The 24,356-nt window shown below is 52.1% G+C and overlaps 7 protein-coding genes across 7 annotated transcripts; 3 read left to right on the plus strand and 4 right to left on the minus strand.

The window, feature by feature from the left end:
- On the plus strand, positions 1–1,684 carry BDZ83DRAFT_587274 (uncharacterized protein; the record flags this gene model as incomplete). The annotated part of the gene is made up of 3 exons (XM_060506022.1): positions 1–935; positions 994–1,041; positions 1,108–1,684. Coding segments are annotated over 3 exons (1,560 nt in total), but the record flags the coding sequence as incomplete, so codon positions are not given.
- A 678-nt stretch (positions 1,685–2,362) lies between these two features.
- Positions 2,363–3,984, minus strand: BDZ83DRAFT_634478 (uncharacterized protein). Its single transcript, XM_060509100.1, has 4 exons — positions 3,498–3,984; positions 2,972–3,345; positions 2,757–2,890; positions 2,363–2,694 (listed from the first exon to the last, which is right to left on the minus strand). The coding sequence occupies exons 1-4, from the start codon at positions 3,524–3,526 to the stop codon at positions 2,467–2,469; spliced, it is 765 nt and encodes a 254-aa protein (XP_060360640.1). The 5' UTR covers positions 3,527–3,984; the 3' UTR covers positions 2,363–2,466.
- Positions 3,985–4,504: 520 nt separating this feature from the next.
- Positions 4,505–6,959, minus strand: BDZ83DRAFT_634482 (FAD binding domain-containing protein). The gene is made up of 5 exons (XM_060509101.1): positions 6,513–6,959; positions 6,020–6,444; positions 5,327–5,963; positions 5,120–5,247; positions 4,505–5,051 (listed from the first exon to the last, which is right to left on the minus strand). The coding sequence occupies exons 1-5, from the start codon at positions 6,916–6,918 to the stop codon at positions 4,881–4,883; spliced, it is 1,767 nt and encodes a 588-aa protein (XP_060360641.1). The 5' UTR covers positions 6,919–6,959; the 3' UTR covers positions 4,505–4,880.
- Positions 6,960–7,537: 578 nt separating this feature from the next.
- On the plus strand, positions 7,538–10,040 carry BDZ83DRAFT_634488 (major facilitator superfamily domain-containing protein). Its single transcript, XM_060509102.1, has 6 exons — positions 7,538–7,936; positions 7,991–8,152; positions 8,220–8,475; positions 8,526–8,536; positions 8,589–8,856; positions 8,932–10,040. The coding sequence occupies exons 1-6, from the start codon at positions 7,645–7,647 to the stop codon at positions 9,737–9,739; spliced, it is 1,797 nt and encodes a 598-aa protein (XP_060360642.1). The 5' UTR covers positions 7,538–7,644; the 3' UTR covers positions 9,740–10,040.
- A 97-nt stretch (positions 10,041–10,137) lies between these two features.
- Positions 10,138–19,872, minus strand: BDZ83DRAFT_755944 (beta-ketoacyl synthase domain-containing protein; the record flags this gene model as incomplete). Its single annotated transcript, XM_060514682.1, has 9 exons — positions 10,138–10,240; positions 10,305–11,020; positions 11,086–11,316; positions 11,384–12,994; positions 13,053–18,371; positions 18,424–18,653; positions 18,751–19,046; positions 19,112–19,378; positions 19,475–19,872. 9 exons carry the CDS (start codon positions 19,870–19,872, stop codon positions 10,138–10,140), a joined length of 9,171 nt encoding a protein of 3,056 aa, XP_060360643.1.
- Positions 19,873–20,795: 923 nt separating this feature from the next.
- Positions 20,796–22,493, plus strand: BDZ83DRAFT_634491 (RTA1 like protein). The gene is made up of 3 exons (XM_060509103.1): positions 20,796–21,646; positions 21,735–21,909; positions 21,969–22,493. The coding sequence occupies exons 1-3, from the start codon at positions 21,152–21,154 to the stop codon at positions 22,277–22,279; spliced, it is 981 nt and encodes a 326-aa protein (XP_060360644.1). The 5' UTR covers positions 20,796–21,151; the 3' UTR covers positions 22,280–22,493.
- A 151-nt stretch (positions 22,494–22,644) lies between these two features.
- On the minus strand, positions 22,645–24,150 carry BDZ83DRAFT_40460 (oxidoreductase family protein). Its single transcript, XM_060502863.1, has one exon. The coding sequence runs from the start codon at positions 23,845–23,847 to the stop codon at positions 22,726–22,728; it is 1,122 nt and encodes a 373-aa protein (XP_060360645.1). The 5' UTR covers positions 23,848–24,150; the 3' UTR covers positions 22,645–22,725.
- Between the last annotated feature and the right edge of the window lie 206 nt (positions 24,151–24,356).

Consider the following 24,356-nt stretch of genomic DNA (forward strand, 5'->3'; position numbering starts at 1 on the left):
GCCCAGAGGCAGGCTCGCGAGCGCACCCGCAACCGCATCGCCGAGCTCGAGGCCCAGGTCAAGGAGCTTCGAAAGGATGACTCGACGAGGCTGTCGGCCGCCATGGAGCAGCTGGCCGCCGTCACGCGCGAGCGGGACGGCCTGTTCGACACCTTCAAGTCCATCGAGCAGACCATCCGCGACCATGTGCTGCCGAGCCGCCCGACCCCAGCGACACAGCAACGCTCGCCGCCTCCTACCGTGACAGCGTCAACATCCCTGCCGCGAGCAGGCTCAGCAGCCTCTCGGGATGCGACTATGCTGACGGAGCTCTCTGCACCAACCTACACCGCACCCATGGGCCTGCTGCCCGAAACCCCCGCCGCCCTCGACGTCCACGGTTTCCACGGTAGTGTCAATGGCGCCGTCGTCGGCAGGGTGCCGAACGGGTTCTCGGCTTGCAGCGTACACGCGCCCAGCGTTCACGCACCCAGCTCTACGTCGGACAGCCAGGACTTTGTCGACGACGAGGACGACGACGGGGACGATGCCCCAGACGATCCCAATCTCATCGTGCCACCGCCCGAGGCGCACTGCGACTGCGTCACTGTCCGGACCCCAGCGGGCCCAGCGTCCCCGAGGGTGAATGTGTGGCGGGCTGTCAACCAGGTCTTGGCGAAGCGGTGTCGCATATCGAAGGAAGCTCACGCGATCGAGGACTCCAACGACGAGGACATCCCCGTGCGGGTACTACTCGAAGGCTGGAACGCCGTCGCAAACAGCCGGCCATTGTCCAAGCTGTGGAGAAAGCTCCGCAGGGTCGACGAGTTGTGCTTCATGACTTGCCCGCCGACAGAACGGCTGGCGATCCTTCGAACCATGCACTTGCTGCTCCAGTATCACTCCGATCCCACCCCGGAACGCTATGCTAAGCTGCCCACCTGGTACCTGAAGAGGTTTGTCAAATAACGGTCTAGATGTGCTAGTCCTTGGACGTATGCTGATCTATTGCAGACCATCACAGGCGATGCCACATTCTTATGCCATCGACTTCTTTGTCTGGTACGTCAATACACCCCTCTGGTCATCGCCATTGATGCTCGAGTGCAGTCTCTAACAACCTTTTAGGCCAGGTGTTCGGGAACGGTTCGTTTTCGGACAACATCACTACTGCAACAACCAGTTCTGGGAGCTCTTCGGCCCCAACTTCCACCTCCTCTGGCCCTATGAGTTTCGCGACGCGTACAAAAAGAGCGTCGTCACAGGCCAGTACCAAATATCACCCATGTTCGAGCAGAGGATATCGGACATCAACGCGTGGACAATGGGCATGGACTTCTTCACCCGCTTCCCCGAGCTCATCGCCGACATCCCAGCATTCCACTCCGTCGCCCAGGCCCTGACGCCCGCCGTCACGTCACCGCCCCCGATTCATCACCAAGCGCTGCCCCAGCAAGCTTCCCTATCGCAGCTCAAGGAGCGCGACGAACGACTTCTTCTCGAGCAGCAGGCCTCAGCGGCGGCAGACGAGCAGCAGCAGCAGCAGGCCAACCAGGACGCCATGGATTGCTCTCAGGCCATGCAGGTGTACCCGGGAAGCCTCTACACTATGGCGCCTCCCGGCTTCATGGACGAGTTCATCCCACAGGGTTATGATGCGCACGGCCCGGCTGGGACGTATGGCTCGATGCCTGGGTACTTTTGAACTGGTGATAAGCAGTTGAAGAATCACAAGACAATCTCATCCGTCGACAGACTGCTCACCAGCAATTCACGCGTGAACGGTCTAGGCGATGATGAAGCGATTGCCCAATGCGGAAAGGCATGCGGCTAAAGGATGCACAGCATCGACCGAGCTAGCTGCATGTCATGTTCACTTGCTTAGCTGCCAAGGTGCCATGTCAGGCGTTTCAGAAACGCGACCGGCCGTTGTGTCACCCACGATGTCGGCGGCGATCCTGACCTGTCGGCAAGCAGAGTTTCTGGCTGCAGTAAAGGTCCAAGACCACGACTATAAGCGCCAAAGATCGATCCGAGACCGATGCCCTGCGCCACGATCTCCAAGAGACGCGCCGAGCCGGCTGTTCGCGGGGGATGGCTTGACGAAGCGGCAATTAGACGCGAGGGACGAGAATGCGGGTACTGTGCGACGCAGCCTATCGATGAACTGATCGATGTATATCACGCCCAGCTCGGATCACAGATTGCGTGCGCTTCACGACTGGAGCTACTAAGGCCGCCTCTATGTGCTACCGTTGGCGCAAAACTTATGATTTATGACCTTGGGATTGGGTGCTGGTTAGCACCCATCAGGAACAGAATGGCGGCTATTTTGACGTTTACTATACGTTCGTCAGGGCAATATGCCGCGTGTATCAAGATGTACCATATTAAAAATCCAAGCGTATTCGATATTTTCATCCGTCCAAATTCCGTGACTACTTGTAATGCAGTACAATCTGCCCGTGAATATCTAAATTACCTGACTTAGGAAAAGAACGTCTTTGGCCGCTCCAGAAGTTCACCATCCAGAATAATGTCGACTTTCTCATTGTAAAAGCACAGCAGACCAGCGATCCCCGCGCTCTCCTGCGTGGGAAGCCTGTAGTACCAGACCAAATCATTGTACTCTTTGCCATCCACTACAACATTGTAGTACTCTGCATCGCCCTTGTAAGGGCACTTGGTGATGAGCTTGCTTTTTCGCAGAGCTGACTGATCAACCGACGCTAAGGGAGATAGTATCGCGTAGGCAGCCCAGTTTCCAGCAAATGAACAGCAAAATTGGTCTTGGCGACGGTCTTTCCGGCGACCTTGACCTCTACAGGCCGCGACGAAGGGAGAATATCGATGCGCTTGTAGGGGTCCTTGGGGTGGACGTAGATGGGCGTCTCTTCTTCGAGCCATTGGTCTGGTTGTGGTGGTTTTTTTGTCAGTTCCGAAGGTACATGCGGAAATTACGGAACTTCCGATGGTGGCTGAGACAACATACCCATACTACCGAACTCGAGCCTTATCAGGCCCTTTAGAGCGCCGCTGATCTCTCCATTATCGGAAAATCTCAACGCCCGGTCGGTGGTAAAGTCGTTTTCACCGTCCCGTCCAGGAACGGCCACTTCAACGACTGCCGCCGCGGCTTGGGATGCATCGGCCGCGGACTGGATGTCTTGCTTGTCTTTCCAACGGCAGTTCCGTAGCTCTGCTATCGGTACATAGTACTGAGGATATGCAACGTGCTCCCAAACATGGACTGCTTTGGTGGTATCGACGACGCATGTGCTGTTTAAGATGACTCGGACTCTGCGGGCGGTAGGTTGTGTCTTGTGAGGGCCATCCGTGAGAAGATGTCTCGCGAGCTCAGGGAGACTAAGGAGGTTTGGCGTTATTTTAGCTTGTAAGAATTATACACATGCTTCGTCTGCACTTGACCTATGGTTTTGAGACCATGGTATGGTGGTTGACGGGCAAACAACGCGATGGAATGAGATGCATCACCGCCGACATGAAGACCGACTTACTCGGCTCGGAACTGTCCAGGTTTAGACATTCTGCCCAGTTTTCGGTTCGCTCTGCCGGTGCACTAGTTTAGTTGAATTGAGCTGAATTACGAAAAAGCAATTGCACATGAATGCTTGCTTTTCATAGAATGAATCACCTAGTAGGTATGAGAATGCCATCTCGTCTTCCTTAGTGTACATCAACCCCGCGCTTCTCCCCATTGTGACGTCTGCCACTTTACGTCAGCATTCTCGGGCCCGCGTGGTCCGGACAAAGCGCCGGCTCGCTCTGTTACTCAAGGCCCCACATCTCCGGTAGTTCATCTTTTGCACCCGTCAGTCCCGGAGGAGTTATTGAAAGTCGCCTCATGTTTCTCCACACGCGTATGTTGCTCATTCTTCTGATTTGAAGTATTTAGAAATTCGAATCCGTGAATGATGCATCTCGCTCGGTAGGCCCGACTGCTGCAAGTCGAGGTCTCGGCCGTTTGAATTATCGCTGAATACCGTTCTCTCAGCAAATTGACGCTGCATATGACGTGGCGGTAATATGTGCCATCCCATCAATTCTGTGAACCCCAACAAGCGGCTCATTAATTTGGTGGAATTAACAGCCTACTCTAGCCGGGCATTACCGAGTTTTCCAAAAGTCTAGAACCTTTCTTGAGACTTGGTGGCTGAGACATACAGAAGATGTGGCTGCAACGGTTGAGACTGCCAGTCTCCAGGCAAGTGTATTTCCGGCCTGACCGCTCCGAGAAGTGGGGGACTGCAGACCAGGGCCATCCGAGACCACATTGAAGCCACCAATTTGTGTCAAAAGGAAGGGCGTTTCCCACTGAGCTAGCGCCACAAGCCATTTTCAGCCTTGTTTTTGTGGTTTCATGCATCAATATTAACTTTGAACCCTTTCAACTAAGTCTTGGGCAAATATGGCGGAGCTTAACGCAACGTAGCGGCCTTGCCGGCTTAGCGTAGTGCTCAACGGCCGGCCGGCCTAGTGGGCCTCCGGGATCCCGGGGAAACAGTGGGCCTATGACCGGACCCTCAACACAATATCTTGGCCTTCGGTCGACCAATAAATGTAGCCACACCAGTGGTGAACTCTTTCTTTCGACATCCTCACACTTGATGAATGTGGAATAAAATAAACCCGAAGAAGACTGAAAAAAAGTGCCTCAATGGGTTCCCGATGGTTACCTAAGGAGTTCGCTTCCACGCGGGACTGTACATAAAGGCTTTCACATTTCACAAGACTTAAAGTACTGCGATTCAAACCGCGTCAAGCGACCATGAGATCGACAAATTCTTCTTTTTCTCTGGGGCACACATGCCTGAACACGTAGAGCGCCTAAGTTAATAATAAAATGTAAACAGTCCACAATGGTCTCCAAAGTTGCTGATTTACTGAACCCTGCAGAGGCGACCATTGCTTTTTTCTTCCCAGCCTTCATTTCCTACACATGGTTTACACCACAAAACGTCCTTCGGATCGACACTACGCTTGATTTTGGACAGTCGCGGGTAATTCGTACCCCAAAATGCCTGCTGCCAGTCCTTCTCGAACGGGAAACCCTGATTAAATCGTTAGCAAACGTTCTGAGCTGGCCGAATTCTGTTCTCGACAACTAAGGGAAACCTACTTCATTGATATACGACCCTCCATCAGGTGTTAGCTGGCGAAGAGGCTCAAACCTGGCGTCCAGGATCTCTCTGGCCTTTTCCCCAGCTGCTGGATCCCACGGTTCGTATCCCCAGCCCTGCCAGGTGACTGCTGGTGGTCAGTGACTTTTCTTGCATGTGCACATGGCCTTGACTTGGCTGTGAGGTTTCTGAAGTTGGCTACTCACGCGCATGAACATACGCCTTGCGCCAGGCCGGATGGACAGAATTCCCACCGCCGCGGGGCTTCGCTTCATTGACACCCTTTCCAGCAACCAGGTATGTTCCCAGCCAACCATCATTGAGAAGAATTGGCTCCAGTGCACCCTTCAGCGCGTCCAAGTCACTTGTCAGGGTCTTCTTATCTAGGAGTCGTGAGATCAGATAGACAGAGCCCCCAGCTTGACCGTCGTCAAAGTTCTCAGCATACCAGGCCGCGAATGAGTCGTACGGTTGAGCAATAGTGAGCAGGTTGACCTGTCCAGGCCACCGTTCCTGGATGGTTTTGTTCAGTGGTTGAAAGATCTCGTTAATCTTGGCTGTATCTTGGGTATCCAGAATGATTGTCTTGCCCATTAGACCGGCAACTCGCTCTGGGAGACCCGGCAGTGGGATCGGCGGCGTCGAGTTCACGGTAGCCATAAGATAACCTGATAGTCCAGAGTCCGAGAGGTACGGGAGCTGAGAAGCGGCCCAAGTAGCGAGGTCCAAAGTGAAGGGAGCCTCAGGAACAGTGAAGGCCATGAATAAAACCATAGTGAGCTTCTTTTCGGGATGCGTTTTGACTGTGACAGAAGTGAGAACTCCAAAAGTGGATCCTCCTCCCTGACAATTTCATATTAGTAAATGAACAGCAAAAGTGCCCGCGGTCCATGACTTACACCTCGCATGGCCCAGAACAAATCGGCGTTTTGATCTTCGTTGACCGTGATAAGATCGCCGCCGGGGGTAACGACCTCCATCTGCAACACGTTATCTGCCGCGAGACCGTAGTGTGGTGCTAAGATGGAGTGGCCGCCTCCCGTCACAAAGCCACCCTGAGAAACGGTTTTACCTCCGCCGCCTACGACAGCGCGGTTGTGCTGGCTTGCTACCGCATACACATCAACCATCTTCGCTCCGGCTGCGGCGGTGATGGCATCGCCTGGTATGGCCTTTCCCGATCCAGCGAGCTCGAATTGCCCCTCATGATACTGGATCCTGTTGAGGTGGTGTGTCCAGATGGAAAGGGAGCCCGGCGCGATGGAACGGCCAAGGTAGTCATGTCCACTGCTCTTAACGACTAGACGAATTTGATTCTTTCGCGCTGTGCGTGAACTTTTGTCAGCTAAACCTGATATTTCTTCTTTCTTAAAAATTGAACAATACACTCACCAAAGTCAACGGCAGCCTTGACATGGGTCGCCGTGGTTGCGTTGACCACGTACGACGGATAGCCCGCTCCACTGCAGGGGAAGCCATCGATAGGGACGCAAGTGTAGTTGGTCCAATTGTCCCACATCACCGAGACAGGGTTCTCAGCATGAAATTCAAAGGTTCTCCAAGCCGTGAAGAGGTTGGTGCACTGGTCTGCACTGTAGTTCGGCTGCTCAGGGTGGCAGACGCCGCCGGGAACAAGTGGCTTGAAGAGCCGTCCGTCTACTGCCTTGTTCAGGCGAGACCAATCATTGCTCGAGGGCCATGATGCGGTGCCTGGAAAGGCCTTGCACTCTGAGGATGCGGGAGTAGCTTGAACCAATGCAGATGTGCAAAGCGCGAGGAAGAACTTTGAGAAAATCATGCCGCGTATTGAGGAGTCCGTCAACCACTAATCGTTGGAGGCATAGGTGATCTACTTGAAAAGCTCTTCATACATGCTTTATCTATCTCTGACGTGGTTATAGTACTCGATCTAATGCCAATAATGACAAGGACGCCAAGGCAGAGTTCTCGTGTATTCAAGCCCGATCCTTCGGTGTGCAAGGGCGCAGCAAAACGGCAATTTACGCCACATCAAATGACTCTCTGGCTAGCCAGCCAATCACCATAGGACATTTTGTTCTCGTCAAATCAACTAGTAAGCGATGAATCTCGTTCAGCACGACTGATGTGGATGGGCACGGAACAGCGAACCGAAGGGCTGATTTCAGGCTATACGCTGCGAGGCAGCAGTCAGCACGCCCTTCTGGACCGACGGTACCGCTCCCGTAGTTTCCGCAGGATTACTCCTGAAGGATTCTCAACGTAGCCTTACGTGGGGTGCCGCAGGATTACACGCGCTAGTTCAGGTGCGTATCTTATTACTGAATGCAGTCATCCGCGGAAGAGATGTACGTACCAAAGACCCTCTCGGCAAGACGAGGCCCATTTACGTCCCGAATTGGCCATCAGTCATGTCTCTGGGAGCTTTGCATTATGACTGACAACCAGATGAGCCCCGTATACTCTTGATATTGCTGAATTCTTTGTGTCTTCAGAATAATTGCAACTCCCCGAGTCTAGTATGTGCTGATTTCATCCCAGGAACATGGAGGCTGATACAAGAGATACCTTGGAGATTTCCATGCCGCCTCAATTGGATGGCGATAGACAAGCAAACATGACTCATGAAAATGTTGCCAACAATGATTTCAAAGAGAAGTCGGAAAGTTCTAAGAAGGAATCTGGAAGCCAAGAAAATGATGTAAATGAGAGGACGACTGGTGAGGACTCAGACGAGTCGCAGACTCATCAATATGCGACACCACGAGAACTGGCTCTTCTATCAACAGTTTTCACCATTGCAACCTTCATGATAGCCATAGATGGCAGTATCCTTGGTAAGCTTTTGCGATTCCCTGGGTTCTAGAGATCGTTATGCTCACCGTGGCTAGCGACGGCAATCCCTAGGATAACTAGCGATTTCCATCGACTCAATGACGTGCCATGGTACGGAAGCGCATATCTCTTCACAGAAATGGCATTTCAGCCTACATTTGGTCGCTTGTACACTCTATTTAGCGCCAGGATTCTTTATCTGACTTCCGTCATCATTTGTAAGTCAGATTCGTAGATCTTATGGCTCTTGATGAAGTTACTAAAACTTTCTGTGATTTCCTGAAGTCGAGGCAGGCTCGATCCTTTGCGCCGCCTCGCCAAATTCTGCAGCATTAATCACGGGGAGAGTTATATCTGGCATAGGAGCCGCTGGCCTACTCTGTGGAAGTCTGTCGGTCTACGGAAGGTCGGTTCCTCTGCGAGCTAGACCGTTCGGAATGGCCCTAGTCACAAGTATGTACGGCGTCGCAGGAGTTCTGGGACCGACTCTCGGAGGACTCATCACCGATACGCCTCGCCTCACCTGGAGATTCTGTTTCTGGTACGTTTTTCACTGGTGATTTACTCTGACAGTATTCTAACTTTCGACAGGATCAATCTACGTGAGTAACGAAAGACTAGCAGCCGACAAGGTTCCTCTGACAATAAGCCTAGCATTTGGTGCTGTGACATTTGGAATCGCGTACAAAATTTTGAGAGCGAGAACACCAATACACGGGCGGCTCTCGTTGCGCCAGAAGCTGAAAAAACTCGATCTACTTGGCGGATTTCTTCTCATCGCTGGCTTGATCACTCTGTTCTTTGCTCTCCAGTGGGGCGGGACCAAATATCAATGGTCCGATCCTAGGGTGTATGCATGCCTCGCGGTGTTTGGGGTCCTGATCACATCTTTCGGGGTATTGCAGGCAAGAAAGAAAGAAGAGTGAGTAAGATATAGCAGTGAGCATCTGCAAAGCTTTGTTCTTCAGGAGCTGACCGGGCAAACCCTCAAAACTAGAGCTACTATCCCCATGCGGATCCTCTCGCAGCGAACGGTGGCCATCAGCTGCACCTTCAACATGCTAATGTCAATGGCACACAACACGCACATGTACTATCTAGCCTTCTACTTCCAAGCAGTCCTAGGAACCAACGCGGTGACGTCGGGCGTCCGCTGCCTCGCGTACGGAATACCATGCAGCATCGCCATCATCGTCACTGGCGCGTGCGTCAGCTCAAAAGGCTACTACGTCCCGTTCATGTGGCTTGGGTCTAGTGTCTTCATCGCCGGCTGCGTGCTCCTCCAGAGACTGGATAGAGAGTCGTCGATTGGGCAGTGGATCGGCTTCCAGATCCTCAGCGGGGCGGGCATTGGGCTTGCGGAACAGGTCCCCTTCATCGCGGTGCAGGTTGTCCTTCCTGACAGCGACATGCCGACGGCGTGTGCCATGGTCGTATTCCACCGCTTGCTAGGTGGTGCTGTGGGACTCAGCATTGCTTCTAACCTCTTCTCTCAGGAGCTCTACCGCCGGCTTGCGGGAGCGCCGGGAGGTGTCAACGTCAAAGCAATACAAGATGCTGGTGCATCTGACCTAGCGAAGGCGGTCCCCGCGGCTATTTTGCCGCTCGTGCAGAAGGCGTTCAGCTTTGCAATCTCCAGGGCCTTCATCTTACCCATTGTCGTCGCGGGCGCTTCCTTGATACTCAGCTTTGGCATGCAGAGACGATGGATACCAGATGATCGGGCGCAGCCAGGTCAGGAGGCCAGCGCCGGCGACGCGGTTGCACCTGCATCAGATCAGGGAGGGAATGAGAGGACTGTATAGTGATAGAAAAGCATTTGGGAGTATGCAGAAGTAACGCTGGACTACAGGTATTTGAAGGCTGTACATGTAGTTGTCGTTGCAAAGATGCCATCGTTCTGCTGAAACTAGTGACTGATTTTGGAGACATCATGTCAAAGTTGAAATTGCTCCGTGCTGACAATCGTAATGCAAGAGGTCTTTAGCGGGGTAGGCTTCAGCGGCTACAGGGGCTGCGCTGGATGCAGTTATTCTTTGTATTTACCTCGGTAGAAGCGTATCCGTAAACTTATAGAATAGAGCAACTACAAAGTTGCTAGCGGGAAAATTCAATTATAATAATGTCAATCATTCAAGCAAAAGTACAAGGTTCTTTGAGTCAAATGAACAGCTGAAGCGCCAAAATCAGTGCACAATCCACCTCATGCCGCGTCTATCAAAGTCTTCAACACCGAAGAGGCACGTTGCAAACAGTCCGCCCACGCAATGACCTCTTCTTTATCAGTGACCACGGAGAAATGAGCTCTGCAAATCAGATTGTTAGCTTTCTTTGCAAAATAGAGGTCTTTTCAGTAAGGACATCACTTACCCTCCATCAGTAACATAGTATGTCATCCAGAATCTCTTGGGGTTCTGCATGATGAAGCAAGACTCGGGGGAAAGCCCATCGGTATTCGAAAACATCTGGTTGGGCTCCACAGTCTGCTCATAGAGCGGATTCTTGAAGAGAGCAGGCACGTCCTCGCCCTCCTCTGCGCAGAGCTCGAGGGCCCTGAGCGTCCGCTGGTAGCATCGACCCATGAACGCGTCCTTGATGATCTGGTTACGAGCGTTGGCAGCCTCGACCATCAGCTCGAAGCGTTTTCGTGCCGGCACACTTTCGTCGTCTGCGATGGTGCAAAAGTCCGCAGTGATCGGTGTGTTGACTTGCACAATGTCGGGCCGTCCCTTGTGGTAGTGCGACATGGAGATGGCCTCCCAGGATTGGGCATTAAGGCCATAGTAGTAGTAATTGGCGAGAAGGCCCATAAGGTCGTAGATGCCCTTGATGGGGAGGTGGCGCTCGAGCAGAATGTCTTTCCCAAAGTCGGAGAGCACGATGTCTCTGTAGCCGAACTTTGAGATGTCGTTCTGGAAACGCTGTCGCACGTGTTCAATGCGTGCGTCCAGCGCTGGTGTTGTCTTGAGGGTGTACTTTCTGGGCGAGGAGACAACACCACTGGTATGGCCGTTGACCTCTCGCGGTGGCTTATAGGTCATGATACCTTCGACAATAGCAGTTTGCATCGCGAAGAGGGTCATTGCCTAAGTATAAGTGGTCAGAAATCTTCACTTCAAAATGAGTTAGACATCGACGCGACTAAACTTACATCAATCATCGTGTGCTCGACGTATGTGCCAGAAGTTGCATTCTTGCACACCACAAACGCAATGGACTTGTCAACCCATCGGTTGAAACCGTTGAGCATCATCATGTCGTTGATTCTATCCTCTGCATGCGTAGGCTCTGTGCCGTCGAGACAAACGAGGAAAGCAGAAGCCTCTACCATATCTATGGTCTCTTTGTTGGTATCATCAAGCTCAATTAAGGCTTGTCGGCTCTATTATTGATGAATCAGTCTCACCATTACTCATGATACGTGCGTAAATAGGCTGCAGTGAACTTACCTCCGCCCACGAAGTGCGATCGTCGGTGCCAAGGATACTCGTCCAGTTGTCGTTAAGGTCTTGCTGGGCCAGCAGAGCATTGAATGTCTTGGTCAATGCTTCGACGGAAACGTTTTGATCTCCGTCCATGAGCTCGACCTTGTAGATGTGTCCGCGATAGAGCACTGCCATGTAGTCGTTGCCTGGGAACTTCGCCATCTGATCCAGCGGAACGCCAGGCAGCCGAGCAGTGTTGAAGATGTACTGCCACAGATCAGTGCAGTTGGCTGTGAACATGTACGCCATGGGCTCCCATCGATCGGATTCGAGATCTTGCTTGGCTTGGAAAGCGATGCTTGCAATCACGGCTGCTCGCTCGGCTTGAGTATGGCCCATGTCTCCGAGAGGGTGGAATGCCATGAAGTTGTTGAATGGCGCGAGCGGCATGCGTCTCTGCAGATACATGCTCTGAAGGAAGTACTTCTCCTGCCAGTTTTCGATCGCGGGATCGTGAGCCTGGTCATGCAGACGACTGTAGAACTTCCGACCAATGCTGTCCGGCTTTCTGAACTCGGCCACATCGTCCTCGATGGTCTTGAAGTCTTCGGTGGAAAAGAACATTCTTGACTTCTCCAAGTAGTCGTCAAACATGACGTCGAACTCGACAAGGGGCATCTTTTGGAGCGTCTTGATTGCTCGACAACAATGGAAGTTATGGTTGGTATCTGGTGCTGCACTTTCGATGGCCAAGTCCGAGGCTTTCACGGCTGTGGGAATTGCAGTCTCTTCCTTCTCCGTGACAGTCGTCTCAGTACCTTTGGGGACGAGTTTGGACCTGAGAATGATGACCTTGGCCAGACTCAGAATGTTGACAGCATCGAGAACCTCAGATGTCTGAAGGGTCGCCTGGAATGTGCGAGAGAGGAAGTTCTTCAACTCGATGGCAACAAGTGAGTCAAGACCAAAACTCTCCATCGAAACGTCGGGACTGATCTCTTCAACTGGTACAGCAGTGAACATGGCAAACCGCTGGCAAATGCCGTTCACCACAATGCTTTTGACTTCTTCGGGCGAGGAGGCTTGTTGAAGCAACTTTCCAACGTCAGTGGCAGCTTCCTTAGTCGGCTCTCCCTCCTTCTCCAGGTAGGGAATCTGGCTGAAGATGGGATTCGCAAGGGCCATCTCATCATGTACCGCCTCCATCGACTTTCGATCGAAGCCAAGTATCAGCTGGTGGAGATCGTCCTCGTTTGCCTGAGCGCTCATAGCGTAGGTCAAAACGGTGAAGACTTCATCCAACGACATGAGGACAGAGCCGCGTCTCATGGCGTCTTGCTGCGCAGGGGGCAGCGAGGTGATGGCCAAGGATCCGTCAACAGCACCGAGGTTCAAGGCGATGTATCTACAGCTCGATTTCTTTTTGCTCTGGGCAAAAGCATCCTGATAAGCGTTACCGACAGCGTAGTTTGATTGTCCAGACTTTCCGAGGATAGCGGTGATGGATGATAGCATGATGAAGAAATCGAGGGAGCCGGAAGCACCAAAGGCTTTGTCGAGGTTCTGGGTTCCCTGGACCTTGGGCTTGATCGCGGTCATATAATCGTTGTGGGACATGATTTCAAAAGGATGATCCTAGAAATGACGTGAGCTACGCTGTGCGAGAGGGCTAGCATGCATAATATAGACTTACTCTCAAGACCATTCCTGCATGGACGACTCCTCTTACTGGAGGAAGTTTCTCTGCACACTCAGCAGCGGCTGATTGTACTGAATCTTGATCTGTCACATCACAGCGGATGATATGAAGCTCTGCTCCAATGGCGCGCAACTCTTCCTCGAATGCAAGTTGATCCTTCTCTTCCAGCTTGCGACGAGACAAAGTTACCACATGTCCCGCACCATGAGCGGCTAGGAACTTGGCGATCCTTCGCCCAAGGTCTCCAAGACCTCCAGAGATGACATATGTGCCATTGATTTCTAGCCGGAGAGGCTGGGGACGTGCCAACGTCAACTTGACTTGCGTCTGCTCGTCGCAAACAAGGACAACCTTGCCAGTGTGCTTTCTCGACTGGATCAGACGGAAGGCATCCTCGATATCAGTCATGGGCATAGCCGTTATGGGAGCCACAGGCTTCAAGATGCCCTCCGCAAACAACGAGAGTACTTTATCGAGTGTTTCTCGCATCTTGTTTGGCTTGAGCCGGGCCAAGACGGTCAAGTCTACAGCAGCAAACGTGACACTGTTGTCGAAAGGAACCATACTGATCTCGTTCTTCCGATAAATATCAGACTTTCCGATTTCAACAAAGGTCCCCAGAGGTGCAAGAACAGCAAACGAGTCATGGAGTGACTCGCCTGACAACGAGTTTAAGACGCAGTTGACACCCTTGCCCTGGGTAAGTCGCAGAATCCCCTGCTTGAATGTCCGAAGTCTTGACGAAAAGATATGGTCTGGCGGGATGTTGAATGTGTCAATGAGCAGTTGACGCTTTGCGCTACTACCCACGGTGCAGAAGATCTCGGCTCCGATATTCTGAGCAAGCTGAATTGCTGCTTGACCGACGCCACCAGAAGCAGCATGGATCAGAATGGTGTCCCCACGCTCGAGGCGAGCAACCTCGGCGATGCAATGGTAGGCGGTGCAGAAAATGACAGGGATTGATGCGCCCACGGAGTAGGGCATACTCTCTGGAAGATGACAGCTGAAGTTCCCATCAATCCTCGGGTGACTAGAAAAGGGCTCCGCGAAGATTCCGCAGACGCGATCGCCCACGCGGAACTTGTCCTCAATGGCAGAGCCTACCCTGCGAACAATACCGGCACATTCGCCGGCCATGGTGACACCCGGTATCATCTGCCCCATCGCGATGAACACATCCTTGAAGTTGACGCCGTACGCTCTAGCCTCAAGCTCTACTTCAAACGATTGAAGAGGTTTCGAAGGCATCTCGTCGTCGGCAAAACGGAGACTGCTGAGGAGTCCCGGAGTCTCAACCTCGATTTTGAGAGGCCTAGCCGCCTGTTGAAAAGGCCCGGTTTCCATTCCTTGCGCGTAGATGGACCTCTTAACCCAGTCATCGAATTTGGCATCAGCATGAACTCGAGGAATCAGCAACTGGCCGTTGCTGAAGGTGTATTCATCCTCGTCTGACCTTGAAACGCTGACGGGCGTGGCAAAGGACCTTCTGATGATGTCTGAGATCTGGGACACCAGAGACTCCGGAGTCGATAGAATGTCGTCTTGCACATCGACAGTGACGAAACGCATAGCCGAGTTCTCTCGTCGCACGACTCTGGCAAGGCCGCTGATCATCCCCTTCGCCGGATTCTGGGTTTCCGCACCGTTCTCTTGACAGCTGAGCCACAGCACGCTCTTCGCCTTGGTGACGAGAGAGACAATTTGTGCGAATTTTTCGGCACTTGGTGCAGCAAGGATGGGGTCCATCGCATCATCGAGGACAAAGTGGATAGCATCGGCGTTGACTGGCTCAGATGACCAGTCTGTCAAAGAACAGGAAAGTCCCAGTGCGGTCATATGTGCCACAAATGCATCTGCAAGAGACGCAATCTGGTCTGACTGAGACTGGGAGACGATGCGAATTAAAGGGGAGTCTTCATTTGTTGAAGACTGCTCCTCAACGGCTGAGGCAACGATCATGCTTGGTCTTGTGGCAGGGTCTTTGCGGTCAGGAGTTATCTCCTTGAAGCTATGATGCTCCAACTGGGCATGCCAATCGACCTCTGGCAGGACAGGAGAGTCATCATGTTCACCTTCGACCGGCGATGCGCAGAGGACTAGTCTGCCGCGAGGCTTCAGAAGCTTTCGCCAATTGCTCAGGGACTCACCAGCAGAGCTATGCTCCGCCTGGGAAGCAATTATGAGGTCGTAAGATGCCTCTTGGAAGCCTTGCTGAGTAAAGTTCTTTGAATTGTCTAACGTCTTGAAATCGACTCGATCAATCCATTGGCGGAGAGACGCCTTGGCCTGATCCAAAGACTCGATGTGGGGTTCAGCGCTGCAATATGTATATCGGTCAAGAAGCAATCCTTCCGGACGATCAATCGCCTCGAGGAATGGCAGCGCTATGTCTTCTTCAGGTCTTGCGCTCAAATCCAGGATCTTCATGCGTGGCTTCTTGAAGGCCAGAAGCTGAAGATACGGAACCAGCTGGTCTGGCTTATTCCCTTGCTGTAGTGGAGCCAGGAGGTCGACATCGGGTTGCCACTCAAGAGCATAGCTCATCTTGCGAGAGAATGGCAGAGAATTCTCGTCTACTGGAGCTTCGCCGATGCCCCGAAGCGCGCCACCGCGAATGTCCAATACGGGCACCAGTGGCGCACCCTCTGTAACTTCTTCGAAGACCATGATGTCAATACTAGCAAACCGGAAGCCTTTCTGGACCATGGTAGAGCATACGGTCCATTTGGTACCGGGTGTACTGCTGAGTTTACAGTTGATAATCAGATCATCGATGCTTGTAGGCATCACGGGCCCGTTACCAACATCCCTCCGGTACAGTGGAAGCCCCAGTTGGAAGACTGTATCGAGCGAGGCTGGGTGGATGACATGCTCCTGCTGATGCTTGCGGGGCATCATGCTCTTCACATCAGGGATTTTGATCTCTGCGATGCCTCCGCGGGAGCCAATCTGCGCCGACTCTATGCCGGCAAAAGTAGGGCCATAGACGTTGCCGTTCTTGGTGAAGTTCTTGTAAAGGTCTTCGCCGCTGATCGTGGTGTTGCAAGCATTGATGATTTCCTGAAGATGTTCGAGGCCGCTTGAATTTGCCATCTTCTCTTCGCGGAATCCCTCGACTTCATCTTCCTTAATCGACCACTCAACCATGATATGTCCCGCACAGTGCTCGTGCCACACATCCTCCGGCGATAGAGCCATGATGCGGAATGTCTCCCATGTACGGTCGGCCAGACTTTTGGCGGGTCGCAATGTCAGGAGGACTTCGACATCAGATGTCAGTCCGTCAGTGCGTCGTTCAGGGATCATGATTGACTTGGTAAACGAGACATTTTTCAGATGAATCTGAGAAATGACACCCTGGATCTTTCTGTCGACGCTAATCTGGCGCACTGCCTCTACAGCCATAGAGAGATAACCAGAAGCAGGGAAAATGGCGAAGCCATCGACAACGTGATCGCTAAGCCACGGAAGGCTTCCCACTCCAAGGAGGTTGCGCCAAGTGGGTTCGTGGTTGGTGGTTCCCGGGACACGAAGGCCGAGAAGGTCATGTGGTGGGTGCGCGCGGAAGCGATGCTCCTTGCTGAGCTTCGATTCGTAGAGGAAGTTCGTGGAGTGGTCCCAGGGATACGGGTCAAGATCATCAACCAACGTAGCAGATTGATTTTCTCCAAGGGTCGCTTGTAGCGAGACCGGAAACCCGAACTCGAACAGCTTGCCAGCTGTCTCAAGAAGGGTGATCGCAGCATCACGGCCTCGAGACAGGGTAGATAGGTAACTTGACTTGAAGCCAGTCAAATTAAGCCCCTTGATAGTCTGTCTAACTGGACCTGCCAGGGCACCATGTGGGCCGACCTCGGTGAACAAAGTGAGAGGCGCTGGCTCGAGGCCAGAGAGTTCTGTGCGACAAAGGAGCTCCAAGGCGTTTCCAAAGCGGACTGGAGACAACAGATTGTCAACCCAATACTTAGCATCGAAACCAGATGTCTTGTGTGCAACTGCAACAGAAGAGTAGAACTTGATGGCAGGGTTCGGAGTGCGCGCCTTGATGTGCGCGATGGACTCGAGATATTCGGCTGCTACCTTCTTCATGTGATGAGAGTGGTAGGCCGTATCCACCTTCAACTTGCGGTTGAATAGGGACTCCCCGTCAAGAATCTGCTTAAGCTCGTCGATGGCAGTCTCGTCTCCAGAAATGGTTGTGCTGACAGGGGAGTTGACACATGCGACGCAGATGAGTCCAGTCTTGGTCTGCTCAATGTATTTCTTGACATCGTCTTCGCCCAAGCCGACAGCCATCATCGCGCCTCTGCTCGAGATGACACGCGCGCATGTCTGTGACATGAAACCGCGTCTGTACGATATCTCGAGCGCTGTTTCGTGGTCCAGAGCATCGGCAGCATAACCAGCGGCTATCTCACCACTGCTATGTCCGAGGACAAGATTGGGGAAGACTTGGTAACTCTTAAGGAGGTCTACCAAGGCAATTTGGATTGCTGTCGTAGAGGGCTGAGAGATCTCAGCCTGCCCAACTCGCGAGTTATCCTCGTCTTTGGAGAGCTCTTCGATTAGACTCCAGTCAGCCCCAAGATCCTTCAGAATCTTCTCCGACTGGAGCATTGACTTTCTGAAAATCGGATTCTCCCTGGTAAGCTCGCGGCCCATGGCATGCCACTGGGCTCCCTGTCCCGTAAAAAGGAATACGGAGCGGAAGTTTGACGCTGCCTTGGTGATGCGGGGCTTCTGTCCGAGAAGGCTGATGACCTCGTCATGGCTGGACGCTGCGACACTGAATCGAAACTGCAGCTCTGATCTGCGGGTCGACAGAGTATAAGTAAGATTTGACAGTGAAGAGGCATCTTCGTGAGAAGAGACCCATCCTCTTAGATTAGCCACCATGGCCTGCAAAGATGTCTCCGATCGAGCTGACAAGACGAAAAGCTTGGGAGTGGGCAACGTATTCCCGTTGGTAGTATCAGAGTTAACCTCCTCGACATGGGCTTTGGTCTTGCTGTTGATACCATTGTGTCCATTAGTCCCGTGAGTTCCGTTGGTCCCGTTTGATCCGTTGATGCCATGATCCGGAGACGTGATTTCCTGCACGTCTGCATGCCCGTTTGTGCCGTTTTCTTTCGTGATATGCCCATTGGTGTGTCCATTTGCATTCTCTGGAGCCGGTGATCTGTCCACTTTCTCGTAGCTGGCTGGAGCCTCCAGGATGACGTGGGCATTCGTTCCACCGTAGCCAAACGAGTTAACAGACACACGGCGGGGACCATTGGACTCAGGCAGTGGAACCATCTCAGTAGCAACCTTCGTGTCATGGTCAATAACAGTCAAAATAGTCGGGAAGAATGTTCCATACCTTGATCTTGCGCTCCTCTAGATGTAGTGTTGGCTTCGGCTTGATGAAGTCGATGTTGGGCGGAATTGCACCGTGCTTCAAGATCAGAATCGCCTTGAGCAACCCTGCGACACCACTTGAAGCCTCCAGATGGCCAATATTTGACTTGATAGAGCCAACATAAAGACAGTTCTCGCGTTCTCCTTCAGGGCAGAAGACTTCCGCGATGGATGATATCTCTGCGCTATCACCTGCTTCGTTGTTAGGGTCCGCTTCTGGTGGATACAAGTGATGAAAGGAAGAGGGGAATGAAAGTGAAAGGAAGAAAATAAAGTGGAAATCCCATACCAGCTTGAGTTCCTGTTCCGTGAGCCTCCACATATACAGTATCTGCTGGGTTTAGCCCGGCGTTTTTGTATACGAGGCGCATAAGATTCGCCTGGGCAATGGGATTGGGTAGCGTGAGACCGACTGTCTTGCCGTCCTGGTTCAGCCCAGAGTTCCGGACGAGGGCATGAACCCGGTCGCCGTCTCTGATAGCATCATCAAGACGCTTTAGAATAAGAGTCACAACACCTTCGCCTCTTGCATAGCCAACGCCGCGGCTATCAAAGACGTAGCATTTACCATCCGGATTGGTCATGCTATGTCCACCTCGTCAGCTCTTTCTCAAATTACAGACAGTACAGACAAATGGTTGAAGACATACCCGACACTGCTCATGGGGATGATCTGATCAGGGGTAAGGACGAGTTGGGTACCGGCAACGATGGCCATCTTTGATTCTCTTGCTCGGAGCCCATGGCATGCCTGATGCAAGGCTACCATGCTTCCTGAGCACCCAGTGTCAACTGTGCTAGATGGGCCGTTAAGGTCAAAGACATAGGATATTCTGTTTGAAAGAATTGCGATTCCTGTGCCGATCATATGGGCCTTGGGCGTTCTTGCCGTATCCTTGTAGCCCATGCGTTCGAAGCTACATGAGTGTACGCGTTAGACCGAATATGCTTCCAGCATGGGCGGAAATGTTCCCTAAGGGACACTCTCGCTCCAACAAGTAAGAAGAACTCACTCAGTAGCATAAGCTCCGACGTGTACAGAAGTATCGGATCCCTTAATACCGGCAATGGTTTGCCCTGCGTTCTCGAGAGCCTCATATGTCGTCTCCAACAAGATGCGCTGCTGTGGGTCGAGGCAGTGGGCTTCATGAGGGTGTACATTGAAAAACCGTGCGTCAAAAGCAGTAATATCTTGGTCCAAGAAGTAAAGGCCCTTGAAGTTGACAGCCTCTTTTGCCTCAGGGTCAGGGTGATAGAACGCATCTTTGTTCCATCTATCATCGGGGATCTCACGCCAGCCACTTCGACCCTCTGAAAGCATATTCCAGAGCTTGGAAGGGTTGTCCGAGCCACCAGGCAGACGACATGCCATGCCAATGATGGCAATTGGACTAGGTGATGGGTCCGTCATATTTTCAAATGAAACAAGAACAGCCTCAAGGGGTATGCTTTAACAAGAATTTCGATAGAGAGATGGCGACAGGCGAGAGTTCAAAAAACTCCACGAGGAAATTGAGCTCCAGAATTTGATACAATTCAATTGTCTGTGCATGGGGCAATTGATATTTAATGCGAAATCAATGTCTGCCCATCATTCGATCCTACATGGAGGTATCCTCAGTGACACGGAGCACCTGGCATCTCAGTTTCCAGGCTGGAACATCAGGAGGCAGCAGGACCATGAGCGCTAATCGGAGCAAGATCTGGTAGTCCCTCTACGATGACGAATCCTACAGCCCTGAAGATAAGGCTCATGTATCACAGACATCAATGTTCAGGAATTGAGGGTTGTAGCTGACAGCCTACTGTCGAATCGGCAACGCGGCTTTGGACGGCTCGCTGTGCCTCGCACGGCAAGTTGTGAACCAAAGTGCAAATCTCCTTTTGGAAGACTCGCGATCCGTCGCGGCCTAGGCCGTATAATAAGTCCAAAATGGGAAAACCGGACTGTTGCCTGGTGGGAGATGCATGTTTTGAAGGATTCAGGGGATCCTTCGATGTGATAGCAAGTCTTGCCGCCGTGGCTTGCTCCCGAAAATTCCGATATCTGTCATCTTGCGCCTTTCTTGTGGTGTTGTGCCAAAATGGCAGGATGTATGGTCCCAATAGGGTGACGGATGTTTGACTTGCGTCTACACAATCTCGATACGGCGTCTGTGAAGCCTTCGCCAAGTTGTGTGCGGCTCGGCTAGCTAGACGCCGCAGCCACGCGGCACAGCACAGCTTACTTATATAAAGGTGGTAAGCTTTTCGGCACGAAGATCCGTGGGCTTCTTGGCTGACCCCCATGGGGATGATTCGATTTAGCCAGAATACCCCGCGCCACCAATCTTACTTCCCAATTATCCACAAGGCGTCTCGGGCCGACTTGCATACACCTACTACAGTCTTGGGTTAGAGGTCGGAACCAAGGGAACCTCAACCGTTATGTTTGTCTCACCTGTCATCCAATCGTTTATCAAACAAAGTAAAGGGTTGACCAACAATGGGGTTGGGCCAAGAGACGTGTTGGGCCAATTTACCAATCCACCGGTATCGCCAGTCCTGATTCGCACGTCCTTGAGCCCTTAACTTGTCGATAGCTTTAAATACGTCAAGTCGAGGGGTCCTCCACTTTCCCTACAGGTCGAAGTAACCTATCTTCACCAAGGTTCCCAAAGGTCCGACATCTCTGCAAAGCTCGGTTCACAATGTCGGCCCCCGAAGGCTACATTCCAGGATTTGTCTGCACTCTGGACACATGCTCCGTTGAACAATGGGGCTTTGTCCGCTACCGACCGAGTGTTGCCGGAAATGTTCTCTTCCTGGTGATTATGGCTCTTCTCGCATGCGGTCAGATCTTTCTGGGCATAAAGCACAAAACGAGGGGCTTCATGATCGCTATCTGCCTTGGCTTGTTGACGGAGACCGTTGGATACATCGCTAGGGTCCTCTTAAATGGAAACCCCTTCAGCAGAGACTACTTCTTGTGGTACCTCATTACTCTGACGATCGGTCCCGTCTTCATTGCGGCAGCCATCTATCTGACTCTCGGGCGTATCGTCGTGATCAACGGGGAGGCCATTAGTCGAATCAAGCCTCGTTCGTACACGACGTTTTTCTTGGGATGCGATATTGTCAGTCTTGTCGTTCAGGCTGTCGGTGGAGGGATTGCTGCGTCTACGCCTTTGGATAACCCGCACATGGTACGCATTTGCTCTTGACCCGCCTCTATCATGGCAGCATTCTTCCGACTGCTTCTGAACCCTGTTGCTAACATTTTGGTGATTCCAGATCGATGTGGGAACAAACATTCTTGTCGCTGGCTTGTCAATTCAGGTTGCTTGCCTATTTGCATTCACTGCCTGCAGCCTTGAATTTCTCTGGCGCGTGAAGAAGAATCCAGAAATGCGAAATCCAGAATTCACCGATCTGGTCAACAGCAAAAGATACAAGTTGTTCTTGTTCGGTATGTCTCCTGGCCGAAGTCACTATCAATCAAATCTCTGAAGCTGATAAATCATGAAGCGCTATTCGGCGCAACAGCTTTCTTGTTTATACGAACTGTCTTCCGTTCTGTCGAGCTCAGCGAGGGTTTTGGTGGAAAGCTTGCCAACCAAGAGGTTGAATTCATGATTCTAGATGGAACCATGATTATACTAGCATGCTCGTGCTTGACTATCTTCCATCCTGGCTATGGCTTCGGAAAAAGATGGAACGAGGCTAAGTTCCGATTCCGTACTTCTAAGTCAAAGATCAACCAGGAGGGAACTCCACAGACTATCACTCCAGGTGGTAGCGAAAAGGCTGTACCAGAGACGTCTGGAGAGAGGTTTTAAGCCTACACGTTTGGTTTGGGAAATCGCACCGTTTTCGGATTGTAAGAGAGTTTTCACGAGATCCGCATGGAGGTTCAAGCATTCCACACGGACGATGTAGATACTGCTTGGAATACACTGCTGAAAAACAAACAACGTACAAGGACTAGTCACATCTAGTAGACTAGCATTTTATGCCTCCCCTTCAATGATGCAACAATGTATAGAGCCTCAGACCCTCTCCTGTCATGAAGACATCTTTCTCTCTGCACCGGGTCTTGTGATATGTGCCTGGCTGGTTTTCCCACTGGAATAATGCAATATGCCACACGCTGTGCCGGTGAAGGCTCATCGCTTACAGCCGCGAAGTCAGGCAGAACGTTTTTCTATCATTAACTTAGTACTCGCGATTGATTTATATAGCAGAAAGAGTATCACGTTCATGTTTCCGGCCCCACGAATTTACTTCACTTCAACTGAACATGAACGGGTTTGCCTTCGGAGGCACACTTGTAGATAGCCGACACGACACCAAAGTTGAACTCGAGCCTGTTCCTCGATAGAGCAACACTGTCGCGTCCCTGAATTAAATCGACAAAGGAGAGCAAGGGGCGTTGATTTGCGTCCTCCCACCCGAAAGCAGGAAACTTCTCCTCCCTAGCCTTGACGTTGCCATTGTCGTCGACATAGTGCGCCAGCTTGAAGCCTTGCTCTAGCTCGTCGACTTCGTCCTTGTAGTCAAAAGTCGGGACCCATTCCCATGTCAGACCCCCAGCCGTACCGTCGATATTCAAAGCGACCTGGGCGTCTCCATGGAAACCGCTTGCTCGCTCCCAGTAGAATGGGATCACAGTGCCGTTCTGGAGCTTCAAAGTCATAGACGCACCAGCGTGTGTCTCGACAGAAATTTCTACCCCAGACGGGTCAGCAGCGGTAGTCGGCATGGCCAGCCAGGCATGGTTGACCGTGGCAGCGACAGGACGGAGGACATCGAAGAACATGGTGACATCGTAGACGCCCCAGTCAAACACAATGCCGCCACCAGACTTCTCCTTTTCCAGAAACCATCTGCTCGACGGTTGATACTCGATTCCAGCGCGGGCTCTGGGCTGGCGGTTGATGAAGCGGGCATGATATACGGAGCCTATCCCACCCGTCTCAATCAAATGGCGGGCGCGATCCAAAGCTTTGTTTCCGAGATACCGAAAGCTGCACTCTCCAAAGACTCGATTGGCCTCATCACTGGCCGCTAGCATCTCATTCATCTCCTTCTCGGATGTTGCCAGCGGCTTTTCGCAGAGAACATGGCGATTGGATCGAAACGCGTGTAGTGTTGCTGCGTGGTGCAGGAATGGAGGCACGGCTACCACGACTATGTCGCGCTCTTGCCCTGGAGAACTGGCGAGCATTTCCTCTGCATCTTCGTAGACTGTAGATTTGGGGAATTTGGCGAGCAAAACTTCTCGAGCAAGTTTTGAGGGGTCTGCGGCAAAAAGCTGAACATCATCGCCCAGGCTTTCCGCCGCAACGCCATGTCGCCATGCAATTGAGCCAGCGCCGTACAGGTAAATTCGCCAGGCTTGAGGCATTTTCGTTGACTTCAGAGATATTGAGAACGTGTATGTTTGACACAAAAGAGATCGTTCGCCGACACTAAGGTGAGGTGCTTAGAGAAGGGACATTCTTCGCCAGGCCATCTAGCCTAATGACCGCGGTCGGTGGCGGAAAAGGAAAGTCGAATAATCATGCAAGCCCCGCCAATCCTTTCGGCTGTATCTTCAGAGTCCATGTAGGCTGATGGTTTCGACTTTACCCTTCGCGATCCTCCGCGATCCTTCCCGTTTTCCGGACGGGACGCCTCAGGCTCAGGGGCCGGAGACGACGGGCCGCCTGCTTCAAGATGGTGGCGCGCCCCTCAGTCGTAGGATTTGACCGGATATGGAAGTTCTTCATATTTGAAGGTGCTTAGCTGATGTAATATGCAACACTTGCCGTTCCGGTAGAAGTGCAAAGACTCCATGCAAGGTACCACAAAGCTGTATGCGCCATCACAATGCAGCTTCCAGCGCGCGTAGGATGAAAAGATCTTTGGTCCATC

The sequence above is a fragment of the Colletotrichum acutatum genome (assembly GCF_030867785.1).
Source record: "Colletotrichum acutatum strain CBS 112980 chromosome Unknown BDZ83scaffold_113, whole genome shotgun sequence".
Taxonomy (NCBI): domain Eukaryota; kingdom Fungi; phylum Ascomycota; class Sordariomycetes; order Glomerellales; family Glomerellaceae; genus Colletotrichum; species Colletotrichum acutatum.